This window comes from Hippocampus bargibanti, linkage group LG12 (genome assembly GCF_051943395.1).
Source record: "Hippocampus bargibanti isolate YZ-2025 linkage group LG12, ASM5194339v1, whole genome shotgun sequence".
In the NCBI taxonomy this organism is placed as follows: domain Eukaryota; kingdom Metazoa; phylum Chordata; class Actinopteri; order Syngnathiformes; family Syngnathidae; genus Hippocampus; species Hippocampus bargibanti.
Genome location: NC_142745.1, coordinates 7664800 through 7678930, shown reverse-complemented (window position 1 = coordinate 7678930; position 14131 = coordinate 7664800). Strand labels below are relative to the sequence as shown.

The 14131-nt window shown below is 38.3% G+C and overlaps 2 protein-coding genes across 2 annotated transcripts in view; one reads left to right on the top strand and one right to left on the bottom strand.

Moving 5' to 3' along the window:
- Positions 1-1237: 1237 nt before the first annotated feature.
- Positions 1238-10341, top strand: faim2b (Fas apoptotic inhibitory molecule 2b). The gene is made up of 12 exons (XM_089009762.1): positions 1238-1420; positions 1789-1837; positions 2017-2084; positions 2183-2247; positions 2858-2911; positions 2995-3045; positions 3140-3179; positions 3263-3300; positions 3399-3486; positions 4636-4731; positions 4921-4974; positions 5723-10341. The coding sequence occupies exons 1-12, from the start codon at positions 1406-1408 to the stop codon at positions 5870-5872; spliced, it is 768 nt and encodes a 255-aa protein (XP_088865888.1). The 5' UTR covers positions 1238-1405; the 3' UTR covers positions 5873-10341.
- The window catches only part of LOC148890268 (RNA-binding motif, single-stranded-interacting protein 2-like), a 33882-nt gene continuing 28232 nt past the window's right edge, over positions 8482-14131 (bottom strand). The window contains exon 14 of the mRNA XM_089009761.1: positions 8482-14110. The gene's annotated coding sequence lies outside the window, so the exon portion shown is untranslated. The remainder of the gene's footprint in view (positions 14111-14131) is intronic.

Genomic DNA, 14131 nt, shown 5'->3' with positions numbered 1-14131 from the left:
TGTAGGCTCTCCTATGTTGCTATATTTGATATGAGTTGAAACTGAGATTTTATTATTTAACAGGAAGGTGCTACCAGCTAGCCAGCCACTGTGACTAACACATTTCTCGGCTCGCTGTCGGAGCGCCGCAGTGACAACTCCGACATCTAAAAGTCCACATGAAATTATTGAAAAGCAGCTCGGAAACGATATTTGTTGTAAATATAAAGTTTTACACAAACAAGTGTTAGAATGCAATTGCATTTTGGCAGAAAAGGAAATGGGTGCATCGGCAACTTCCTGTTGTATGTTCTTGTCAGAGGTCCATGGCAAACAAAAGTCGAATCAACACTTTTCACTCAGATTTACACGAGTTGCCTTTTTAAAATATTTGGGGTGTTGTGTTTTTCTGCCATTTCCCCAAGGTTGTTGTGCATAATTCTTATAGAATTAGAATATTTATTTTTGTTTAAATAAACGTATTTTGTTTTGTTGTTGTATTTTTTGTTTGCAATATTCGTGTGCCAGCCCAGTTCCGGCTTAGATTTAGACTTTTTTTTCTTTTGAGACACTTGTACACATGCAATACTGTAAATGTGCAAATTTTGTGTCTAAATAAGGGGAGATGTGAAGCGAAAAGGGAGCGGGTTTATGAGTAAATCTCATTATTAAACTATGTAGCAGTCAAAACAGTATCATAATGTTCTTAACTGCCATCTCATTAGTCAACTGTTACCAAACATGGCTCTTCCTCAAGGCATTGGGTCACAGGTCACCTGGATGATGATGCAATTAAAAAAGGGATAATGTTCGCTCAATACAGCCTAAATGAACCATGCCTGTGGCTTCTTTACTTCTTTTGTTGGATATTGAGTATGTGTCATACTAATGATGCTATACTCAGTGAAAATACTCTCCCCCTCCCTTCCCTTAAATTTTGGAATTGAATCAATGTGATTATGTAGTACATTCAAAATTTTGAAACATTAGAGTATTTGCTTTCCTCTTAGTGATTGAGTACCTTGAATGAATGAAGAGTGGCCACAATGAGAGAATTAAACAACACACCTGTTTAGTAGGGGTAATGCTACAATCTAACTTCATCTCAATATTTGGAGACTACCTGTAATGTGCTAGAACAACCTTATTAGGAAGAGAAGGGGTGGGGTGGCTCGGTATCGGGGTTAGAGAGAGATTAACCACATTGAGGATGGACAGTAAAGCTGCTGCGTAATCCGCACCGTCAATACAAAATCAGACCGGCAACAACTCACATACTTTGGATGACATGCTCGGCGTCCAGTGAGGACCAGAGTTGAGAGTCTTTGCATTTTTGGATCTTTTTGGGGAGAAACACAACAGCAACTGTAATTTTTTTTTAAACATCTTCCTTCATCTCATCATCATCATCACAAAAAGGAGAACCATGAAAAAATCAAAGGTATTCTTTTTATGTTGAACCACCAGTGATAAATATTTAACCACTCAACAAGATAGTTAGTTGTTAATCTGTAACTGTTTTGGGGAACGATTTCTAATCTGTTGTTTGTATAAAAAAAATCCTACATTTACATGGTTGGCTTCCCATAGGTGGCTTTGAAATAAGAGTCGATAAAACTGAACTGCATGGGTAAATGAGTACAGTCAAGTAATATGATGATTTTCAAAACATCCCTGTGAGGGGAAACCGTAGCTACGATGTGGCCCGTAATTAAAATGAGTTCAACATCCTTGTTGATTGCAATCAACCCCTTTTACTGTTTGTTTACACTATGTGACGATGAAAGTGATTGGAACGTCGTTTCTCAGCAGGTCAACACGGACAATGAACCACCGTCATACCAGGAAGCAACCGCGGGTAAAATTGTGTTTTATTAATGTTGAAACAATCTTATTTTTATTTCTTTCAGGAAATATTGTATAGGCAGTGCCTCTTTAAAATCTTGATGAATAAAGTGGCATTTAGAGCTTGCTACTGTGAACTACTGGTTAAATATGAAAGACATTTTTATGAATGGCAATATTGTCCGTGTTTAGGCTATGAGGAGATGCAGGCCCAGTTTTCTTGGGATGACCAGACTATTCGGCAGACCTTCATCAGGAAGGTAAACATTGTTTTAAGAGCAACCGTAATGCTGTGAAAGATAACAACCAAGAACGTAGGGTCATGTGACATAATTATGAAGCGTGATTTCCTTTACAGGTCTATGCCATTCTCATGGTCCAGCTATTTGTGACTGTGGCAATTGTTGCCCTCTTTACATTTTGGTAAGATATCTTCACAGAATAATGCAGACTGTGCTCTCACTGATCTTTATGTTAAGGAAAACTGCACACATGTGATGAGATTTTTTTTGTTTGTTTTTGACTTCAAGATGGTGCAGAAAGAGTGGCTGCCTTTACAGCAGCTCTTGTATTTTGTTTTTGCTGCTGTGAAATGACGGCTTTTGTTCCTATCGTGACCTGCCTTAAAGCCAGGGGATTGAACGAGACATGTAAATTCTACTTGTGCAGTCTGGAGGGTGATAAAAGTGAGCCCCTGTACAGACAACGACATGTACATTTCACCACAAAGTAACCCAGAAGTCACGTGATCATTATCGGAAGCTAATGCTAGCAATGCATTCAATAAAACGAATTGCAGCTCTGCTTACCATTTGGCTTTGACCTAGTGTTTCACACTGTAGTCCGACCTTTGGTTTACACAGCCTCGAAGCTGAGTCACGGGGAGAGAAACTCAGCACGATGGCAATTTTAATTTGTAAATTAGCAAAACTGTGATGTCCCAGCCCAACATTAGGTGGCCCTTGATGAAGTGGTTTCCATGTTATTGTTGATGTATTAGAAACAAGCTAACTTTCTTTATTTGTCTTTGCAGCTCACCTGTAAGGTACTTCATTCAGACTCATCCTAGCTTGTACATGGCGTCTTAGTGAGTGCAAACAAATCATTGCCCCTCACCTTATACTAAAATTTTCTCGTTAATTAATCACATTGTTTGACTTTTTTGGACAGTCTCATGTTCTTTGCCACTTATATCGCTCTGTCCTGCTGCGGGGACTTGAGGTAACTCTATTTTTCAAGGAATTCAGTAAATGACCCAAGTAATATCGAGCATCTCCGAATGGAAATGTGTTTTCTTTTCTTTCTCTCTCATCAGGAGGCAGGTTCCATGGAACATCATTTTGTTAGTTCTCTTTGTGAGTTTTACTCATTGCGAAAGCATCACTATTTTGATTGTGTGTATATCCAGCGTGAACAATTGCTTTTTCTCCTCGCACAGACTTTAAGCATGGCCTTCATGATGGGATTTGTGTCGAGGTGAGTTCATATTTGGGTCACGCAGACACCCATTTTTCATTGCGCGCTCAGCTTTGCAGTAAGTGGGAAATATGTGACTAAGCTACCTCTTTCGCCAGCTTTTACAACACCAAGTCGGTTGTGCTGTGTTTGGGAATCACCTCCCTTGTCTGCTTTTCTGTCACCGTCTTCAGTTTCCAAAGCAAGGTGAGGAAAAGGACACAGTACTATAAATAGACAAATAGAGATTTTTTTTTCATTGTGACAGTCACAATATCCATTTTAAAATTTAATTATGTGTCAAGAGTTGATTGCGCATTTAATATAGCCATCCATTATTTAAACTGCTTTATCCTCACAGGTGTGCTTGAGCCTTAACCCAGTTGATTTTGGGCAGTCAGTGGGTTACACCCTAAAATATTTGTCAGCCAATTGGAGGGCACACACACAGACAAATAACTTTTCACAGTCAGAGTCACACCTACGTACAATTTAGAATGTTCGATTAAGCTACAGTGCATGTATTAGAATGTGGGTGTAAATCGGAGTACCGGGAGAAAAACCACGCGGAAATGGGGAGAACACACAATTTCCACACAGGAGGTCCGGAATCAAACAATGTACTTCTGCACCCCAAGGCAGCTGTAGTGCCCATTTGTCCAAAGAATTGCCTGCAGAAATAGCAATCTCATCAACAACAACAACAACAACAATAATAATAATAATAATAATAATAATAATAATAATAATAATAATGTTTGCTTTCTTCTATCTTTGTGACTGCTTTATTTCCTGTATACAATACTGTGTAGTTGTTCATGTTAAGCACTTTGTTACAGCTTCAGCTGTTGTTAAAGTGCTATATAAATGAATATGACTGTAAAGTGTCCTTGAGTTTTGAAAGGCCCTTAGCAATAAAATGTATTATTTATTTATTTATTTATTTATATTTATTTATATGTATTGTATTATTGTTAATACATACAGTACATGTAGTTACTCCTACTATAAATATTAGGACATAGTGGGATATGCATAGCACTCCTTGTCAAGTCTTGAATGGCGCCCTTTGCAAAAACTAGTTTTAAGAAACATTTATTATACACATAACATTGGATAAGGTTATTGAGTACGTCAAAGCCGTAGCCATATTGGATGTGGAAATTTCAGACTTGATCTTAGTTTTACTCCCTTGTGCTTTCTACTGTTTGTGTGACTGCTTTATTTTCTGTATATGATAGTTGTTTACGTTAACCGCTTTGTTACAGCTTCAGCTGTTAAAGCGCTATATGAATCGATATGTATTGTAATATAATGTATTCTATGGTTCAAAGTATTTTTTTTCTTTCTTTTCAGATTGATGTGACTTCCTGTCAAGGCGTTCTGTTTTCGTTGTGCATGGTCATGTTGCTGTGCGCCATCACACTGTCTATCGTCATTCCTTTTGGCTACGTACGTTCCTTACGAGGCCTTCCCGTAACATGTCAAAAATAGAGATTTCAGAAATACGATTCCGCCATGTGTTAACCTAAAGGGATTACCATCACAGATAATCTAGTGAATGCGCCGCAGTGTGTTACCTAAATTAGAAGCATGCTATCCTTCCTAACGGTGTTTTGTAATATCTACCTTGTCTTGTAGGTTCCCTGGTTACATGCCATTTATGCGGTTTTAGGAGCGATCCTATTCACTCTGGTGAGTAGCACATTACCTGTTTAAATTGGCCACACCCTCGTCCAAAACACAGCAATCGACGTTTGGCTCACCAAAATTGATAGTTTCAAAATGTTGTACACTTAGTTACACAATCGTATGTTTTCCCAACCACAAAAAAAGGACATAAAATACTTATAATAATGATTGTCTCATTTACTCATATAGTTTACTTTTTCAATGTGGGGCCATTTTATTACAGTCATTCCTCGTTTTTCGCGGTCAATGGGGCCCAGAACTACCCGCGATAGACGAAAATCCGCGAAGTAGAGTTATATAATAATAACCCACGTGATAAAATACAGTGGGTGCTGAGCAGGGTTGAGAAGATGCACAGCCAAACCACGTGGTTGTAAACTACGGGGTATCCTGCTGTCATTGGGTGATGTCAGCACTCGGAAACAATCAAGCTACAGCCATGTACAAAACCTCTTTGGCATGTTTTTTCTGAATGTTTTTTTTCCCCTGAAAAAAATTCTGTGATGCATCTCAACCACGAAAAACAAACCACGAAATAGCAAGGGATTACTGTATTTGAATGGCAAAGGGTGGACACACAGGTTAACTGCATATACTGACATTTAATGGAAAGGCATTTAATTATTCTGAGTCTTTTGGATGCGGATTTGATACATCAGTTAGATAGAAGGATTTGCATTTTTGCCATCCTTGTATCTATTTATATATATGTATCTATTTTTTAATCAAACTTTCCATCTCTTCAATCCAGTTCCTAGCATTCGACACTCAGATGCTACTTGGTAACAAGCGGTTCAGCATTAGTCCAGAAGAATATGTCTTTGCCACGCTCAGCATCTACCTGGACATCATCTACCTATTCAGCTTCCTGTTGCAAATCTTCGGAGGTGGTCGTGAATGAAGCGTAGCCACGCTTTGGGTATCTTTGCCGAACTCTTATTCAAGCCAACAAGCGTTTTGTAAACTTACAAAACCACATCAACTTTTTACCATAGCTTTACCTTTGTACTCATATGAGCCTTGTGACAATATGTGTGCACCTTTTGTGGCTATTTGACATATGTGATTTGTGGCATAATAGCTGACTCTAATACATTTCATCTGTGATGAGCTATGCTTTCATTCCAAAACTACAAGTATGGCAGTGAGGACTCATGAACGTTAATAGTGCACATCTTGTTATTTTCCAGTCTGGATTTCTGTGAGATTCACGAACGCTTTATTCCACAAGGCATCATTTATACATGTTTTGACTTGACTGTGTTTTTCCTTTGTTGATGAGCATGTGGCATAAATGTGAACGCCTCATAGTTAATGATGTGACGTATGTATTCAAAGTGAAATTTAGTCTTTATTTTTAATAATATGCATTCATGGTACAATGATACCTCGGTTTACGAACCCCTTGGCTTACGAATTTTTCCGTTTACGAACATTAAATGTATGAAAATTTTACCTTGGCATACGAACTTTATCTTGGCATATGAACTTTTTTCGTACACGGAGCTGCCTCAATGAGTGATGTGTCATTCCTGAACGAGCCCGTTCTTCTAACAATAAAATGGCAGCCGACTGATTAGTCAAGAATGCAGCAGTGATGGGGAGTGGGGTTTACAGGTAAAGAAAGAGTGAAGCTGTTCTCTAAAAAGAAAATGGCTGCCCACTTTTTTGTCCTCTATTCCCCGCCCCCTGTCTTCGTTTAAAGGCACGTGATTGGTCAAGAACGCAGAAGTGAGGGGAGGTGGTTTAAACATTAAAGAGACAGCCAGACGACAGTGAGAGTGTAGACTGCAAGGTTAAAATATCCCATCAATCAGGCTCCACAAACAACCCGTACAAGCCATCTGTACACTTGAGGCAAAAAGCTATCAACCCAGCTAAACAAAACACAATTGATGAGGAATTAGACAAAATTATCACAGAGGAAGAACCTACAAGGGATCATTGCTCAAGATGGTGAAAGTAGGTTACGTTCCTCATCAAGTGTTTAATGCTGATGAAACCAGCCACTCCATTCCATCAAGCCATCAACGACCATCACAAAGGTAAATAAAATGACTTTATTAAAAAGTAAAGTTTATTTCTTTAATTATAATACCGTAGCACATTTATTATACATAAAATAAGGTATATTTTGTGTAGTTTTAAGGCTTAGAAAATTAGAAAGCAGAAAATTATGGGGGACCTGGGAACGGATTATTCTCATTTTAATGGTTTCCTATGGGAAATTAATTTTTGGGATACACACTGTTCGTAATCCAAGGTATCACTGTATATGCTGTTTTTGTAATGAAATAATGTGATGTTGAGAAAACAAAAAAGGCAAATAACTTCTCAATTACCATTAGTGCATATTAGGACATACTGTTGGCGAAAAGTGATATTCAGTCAATGGTAATGCTTGCACTTACACAAATGGACAGTTTTGAGTTTTCTGTGAACAGAGGCGGGACAAGGGTGGCCAAAGCCAGGCCTCGAGAGACCCTATACAGCCTGTTTGAGATATCTCCTTCTTCCAAGACATCTGGTTCAAATGTTCGGTTCATAAGGAAGCTTAATAATGGTCCTGATCATACGATCTCCACACAGGTCGGACAGACACAATAATCAAACCTTTTCACTGTAGGGTAGACATGCTGAGCATTTTACCACCATACTGTTAGTTCATTTTTTCCTGTCAAAATAATGTTGAGTGTTGTTTTAAAACAGTTTTGCAATGGAAAGAAAAAAAATAACAGTGATGGTAGACCAATCATACTCTTCGTGTCTTGACACAACGGACTCTCGGTTAATATTAAAGAAGAAAAACATGTCAGCTAGGATCATTCCATTGGCATTGTAATGTGATTTCAGAACATATTTCAGGAAATTGTGTCAAATAATTTTGCCAAAATTCTTATTGCATTTCACTCTCTCTGTAACTTATACTTTTTTCAGGCTGTAAATGTATTTTTGGCCTTCTGTATGAGATGTTGGACTTAGACCCAATAACAATATACAGTAAAGTCTCGTTATGTCGATATTCAAGGGAGTCCGAAAAAATATCGATATAACCGGGACTATCGTTATATCCGACCCTGTTTGCATGTAATTTTCTCCGTGCGTGCATAGAAATAGTATTGATATAACCGGGACTATCGATATATCCGATATCGATATAACGAGACTTTACTGTATTGTGATAATGACTATTCATTGGAACAAAGATTTTTATTAAAAAAAAGTACAACGGACATTTTAAAATTCAAAGGCAAAACCAAGAATCTCTTAAATGAATTACAAAAAAAAAAAAAAAAAAAAAAAAAAAAATAGAAACTCTGGCACAGGAAGACAACAGTAGCCAAGTGGCTTTGCAAAATAACCAAATATCAAAAGCTCTTTCCTCTAACAAAACTGTACAAAATGAGTTCTTGTATAAATAAAAAAAAATGTTCACAAGCAGGGGGCGGGAGGCAACCAGTGCATTTTTAAAATCTTTGATTTATAGTGTTCTCACTTTTTTTTCTTCCATTTTTACATTTTAATATGTACTGTACACCAGCAATGATGGAAATGGGAGATTCCTAGATGAGATACCAAAATGAAAGATTTTGAAAATGCACACAAGGCGACAACCTACAACCTGTTGAGAAGTCCTGTTTTAGCAGCAAAACATTTTGAAGCTATGAAATAAGCCATCGGTCTCTTTCAAGATGACTTTTATCAAATTGTTTGTAAGTACAAAATAAGTGCATGGAGAGAAACTGTGGACCTTTCATCAGAATAGAGTCTGACATACGAGTACAATTCAAAGTAACTTTTCATGATGCTGACTCCTTTTCCGGCATCGTACATTAACTGTAACATCGGGTTTGCTTATAATTTGGTAAAAACGGTCAAAAAAAATAAACACTGCATTGTAACAAAGTAGTCATTTCATAGTTCCAAAATCCTTTTTGTGTATGTGTGTTCATCGTGATGGCTAACATTTAAAGGACAACCGACGTCTCCGGACAATTAGTGTCACTAATTTGTAAAATGGCTTCAAATGACTTCTACTGAGCGTATTTTACAAAGATTCCACCACACATAGCTATATTTTACGTTTTAAGACTCGTGCTGAATATTCAGGAAGTCTTGTTTTTGAGTTGGTGACGAGTCTGTACGCGACGTCACTAAAGGATCGCCCTTTGACCGTAAAAAAGACGCATTGTAGCGGTCCTTCCATCACGTCAATGTATTTTGCTGGACTTGTTTGGTCTGGGGACCTCGTGTTGCACCCAAAAGCCGCCAGAAGGCCATAAGAGGGCGTCCAAGCACCATATAAGGAATTTATCAGCCTGTGTAAACGGAGGTGGCCACAGGATGTCGCCATTTTGTGCCTCTTTTTTTTGGGTGAGAGATTTTCCCCCAATGTTGGCTCAAAATGGCACATATAATTCTTTAATCGATTGCAAACATGTATGCTTTTCCTCTTCAGCATCTTCTCCTCTGAGAAGATGCTTTTTTGTTACTCATCCAGTTATGAATATGATTCAAAAAGTCCTGAAGAGGAAAGCATAAATGTTTGCAATCGATTAATGAAGTCCTCCCATATCAATTCGACCCGTCAGGACTCCAATGTAGCGTTCCATAAAATGCACAAGATGGCGCCTAAGCTCCGTTGGAAATGGGCTGATTTGTCTGCTGGGAATTTGTGTCAGCTAGTATCAAATAGTAGTTTTGGTGCAACACACGATTCACCATCGTGTTATTTATGTGTTTTCCTTCTAATTTCGCCATCAACATGAAGTTTTCAGACCAAACAAAGTATCCAAAATGTATTGCGTGTCGCTTTCGCGGTCAGGGGTGTCGTCATCAACTCGAAAACAAGACTTCTTGAATATTCAGCGCGAGTCTTAAAATGTACAATATAGCTATATGCAGTGGAATCTTTGTAAAATACGCTCAGTAGAAGTCATTTGAAGTGATTTTACAAATTATGGACGCAGCTTGTCCGAAGGCGTCGGTTTTCCTTTAATAGACCATTTCTCTCATAGATATTTTTCCATGACATACTCCTTCATGGCGCAATTGGTTCAGATGACGTGCTAGCGTCTGTGTGATCCTGGAAGAATAAAATTCATGAAAACACACCCACACAGAGGGGAAAAAGGTGTCAACATAAAGTGGAAAAAGAACTATATACAAAAACGTGCTCTCAAGTTGCAAAAGGTGCTCCTCCTGGAAGCCTACTAAGCCCACTCTGTTTACTTGCACTGCAGCCTTCCTTCGCATGCTATATATAAGCATGGTACTGTACCCCCCACCCACACCCCCCATTTACTTTCCAAGTGGAAACAAAACCACGTCGGATTCAGAGTGCATGAAAACGCCATTTGCCCTCCTGAGTCATTCAGAAAAAAGCAGTTTTGTCTGGCTCGCGTCACACGTCTTGCTGAGAGCAAAACGCAAACGTGACTGTGTGGGTGAAAACAACATCTTTGGTTGCACAAATGAACAATATATCACACAAAACAAAACAAAAATAAAAAAAGTCAGCGTGTTTTTTGTGTGCCAGAGCCAAACCTGATGAACAGCTTAGCTCCGGACCACCAAAATTATGGTTAACTTGATATCTTTCCAACAAGTTGCTTGATGTCATATGTAGTAACATTCCTTGGAATTTGAGGCAGTTCACACAAAGAAAAGAACATTAAGGCTTGGCGGAAATTAGGATTTTGAGATGACTTGGTTTCACTCACTAATCAAAGATACATATGCACCCTTTCCACATGCTAACATTAGCTTTCCTTTGTGACGCCGTAATGCACGCCACTTGATTGACTACTCCAGCAAATTCAATGTTCTGCAACGAATGGTTCCCATGTGTTTGCTGCGACTGATGTCTCTGAAGATATATATATTTTTGCAGTTTCACAAATACTAGTTTGAGTTGGAATCCACCCCACCCCGGCGGTAAGTCAAACCAAGCCTTTCCTGTTAACCGTGCAGTGGAAAAGGGCTTTGAATACCCCCATGAATGGCACTCTTAGCGATCAATTTTTGAAAAGCCAAGAGATTTACAGTTTGTAATGTGTGCATGAATGAAAACTTGTGTGGATGCTATGACTTGTCGTATGGTCAAAGCCTCATCTTGAACTACGACACTAACGCAGCAGCGTCTGTATGAAAGTCAGTTTGGTTCAGCTGTCCACTAGCAAAGGCTTTTTTTTCCTTTTTCCTTTGAAACTTTTTTCGTTCCTTTTTTTCAAACAAAAAGGCTCAACGGCACAACAAAAAGAACAGAACCCCTGTGAATCAAAACACGAGAAACCGTGATGTTGAGCAAGAAAACACAACTAACATCTAATGCTATCTCTCCACAGCTAAAATGTCATCTACTTCCAAGATAATCAATAAAATAAGGCGGCTTAGCTCAAAAGGTTTTCAAGTGACAGTCAAAAGGAAAACTTAGAGACCAACAGACAAAAAAAAAACAACAACCAATGACTCAAAATCAGGTGACAACAGCAGCATTGAGAAAACACCTACAGCTCCCTTTGCAACCAAATCACTCGGAAGTCTTCAATCGGAGTTCCCTCTTATCTCGCATTAACAACTGCGGTCATTTCATTGATGCTCGTCCCAACCCCCGTGACAAGAGGACCAATTGAACGATGCTTTGAAGAGTTGCTTCAACAAAACCGCTTAAAACCACTTCTCAATCTGGACGTGAGAAGCGTGAACAGGTGTCATGCTGATCTACAGCCTGCGTGCAGCACATACACAGAACACCCATCACATTAAAACGAATTAAAATCCTCAGAAACGCTATGGAATCTTAGCCCAGTGTCCTCAAAACAGACCCCTTTTGATGATGATGTTCAGACCCTGTTGTCCTGGGGTTGTCTCCAGCTCCACAAATTGTAATGGGAATACAATGTAAATAAACGAGTAAAAACTAAAGTGAGATTCATGTTGTTATTAATATAAAATACCCTGCGACCATGAAGTAAAAAAAGGCACGCTTATTAGAGCAGTGATTCACAACCAGGGTCCGTGAAAATATTATTCATTAATAATAACTATATTTTTGTTCATTTATCAATGCTAGCGAGAAATAGGATTAAATCGGCCTATGTACATTATGCTAGTGACGTATTGTGATGACTTGACACAGAGGAAGTAAATTTGTCAGGAAATAAAGACGGTCCGCTTCATTTTACTGTTGAAACTTGTTTTTAGTTACAATGAGAGTTGGAAAAGCCGCCCCGTTGTTAGCTAACGGCTAACAACGGCTAACGGCTAACAACGTGGTGCCTGCTCCGCAAGGAATGATGCTAGCTAATTTGCTGAAGCTTTTGGTTCATAGATTAATATTCTAAAGTTGTCACTATCATTTGTGTGAAGCTTTTTTACATTAAACTATTTGCTAAATGTTTGTTTGAAGTGAAACACTAACGTAGCCATCGCCTGGTTAGCAATGTTGACAAGCAAGCTGCTTTATCTTCATATTTAGTCGCTGATGTTGCGAACCTTATCTATGCTAAGATGTATTATGCCACACTATTTGCTATTTGTGAAAAATGTAGTTTATTTGGTTTAGTATATGTGAAGTTTGTAGTAGTCTGGCTAGCAAGTGAGAAAAGACAACAGGCCGCCTCGTTCTAAAAAAAGGCCACTTTTGGCCTGGTGGTGACACCAATATTGAACAAAATTACAAATTACAAAAGCTGCCTTCATGATTATAAAATAAAATCTTTCGGAGTGTTCGGGACTTTTCATGATCCCCCCGCCCCAATGTAAAAAGCTATTTGGTCCCAAAAATTAGCCTCTGGTCATACTCATGTTGACAAACTTTGCAGTAGAGGGGAGGTGAGGTGAAAAGTGGCTCATTTGCAGCTTCCCTGTTGCCGAAACCGTCTGGAGGGTGATAATTATTCTAGATGCTTGGGATATTTTGATCACAACATGTCACAGACATTTTATGAAGACACCATCTGCTTAAATGTGTCTCTTTGAAGAGAATTAGTAATACGTTTGACATAGAGGCACTGTGAGACTGTTACTCGGGTTAGGGTTACTGGAATCATAAATAATAAAATGTGACTCATCTCACTTTATATTCCATTATTCATTTGTTTACATCGTATCCCATTTATGAAAACAGGTAGTAGAAGGCTGGAAACAGAAGTGGTCGACTGACTGTGAAAAGGGCCAATAGTACACCCCCACCCCAAAAAAATGGCAGCTTATTACTCTGTGTCTTCTTTGTAGTCTTTAGAGACCCTACTATTAAATAACATATTTTTTTTTCATTAAATAAAGGTTGAAATGGTTTTAAAAAATTATGGGGGAAAAAAGAAGTCAAATATAAATAGAAATAATTGATTGTCTTTTGTTCATTCAGGCTTTAAAAATAGGAGTAACGAGTATAAATAAGACATGTTTCTATCATTTGTACATGAATAGAAATCTCTGCAGCAGTTAGAGGAAGAAGTAGCTTTAAACGGTTTGCCTCCCACGATTCCAATGACTTGACATCCAGCAAAAGTCTTTCTGTTCATTTTTTTTTAAACCTGTACAAACTGTTGCCTCACCGCTGCAAATAGAATGTCAAACAACAAACAACAGGAAATTAAAAGTTTGCATATTTTACAAAGAAAAATAACAATAAAAGACACATTGTGTTTTAACTCTTTTCCTTGAATCACTCTGAAACATCCAGAATGCAATTTCTTTTTTAAAAAATAAGCATTTGTTATATTACGTGCATAAAAATAACCTTCTTTGTCTTTTTTCCTCATCACTAATTTTTCTCCTTTACTTTTTGCCTTCTAACATTTTGTCATGTTCCTTGTTGCAGTTATCAAAATAGATCAGATCTTCTTTGGAGAAGATGATTACCTCCTTTGGTAGTTCAACTTGTGAGCAGAAACGTTCAATGTCGTAAGCGTTGTCTTGTTTCTTTAAAATGGAAGAGAACAAACAAAGAAATACACACGCACACACATAAAACACTATTTCGCTCTCTCTCACATACATGTACATGTGTTCCTTTTGTCATCCATGTTCAAGTCCGGATGTTTGGTAACGGTATAGACACAGAGTTCTTGTTTAGCTGAACCCTGATTGGTTGGATTCATCACATGGCCAAGGCCCCTCGACCCTCATGGCCCTGGAAGAAACCATACAAAAT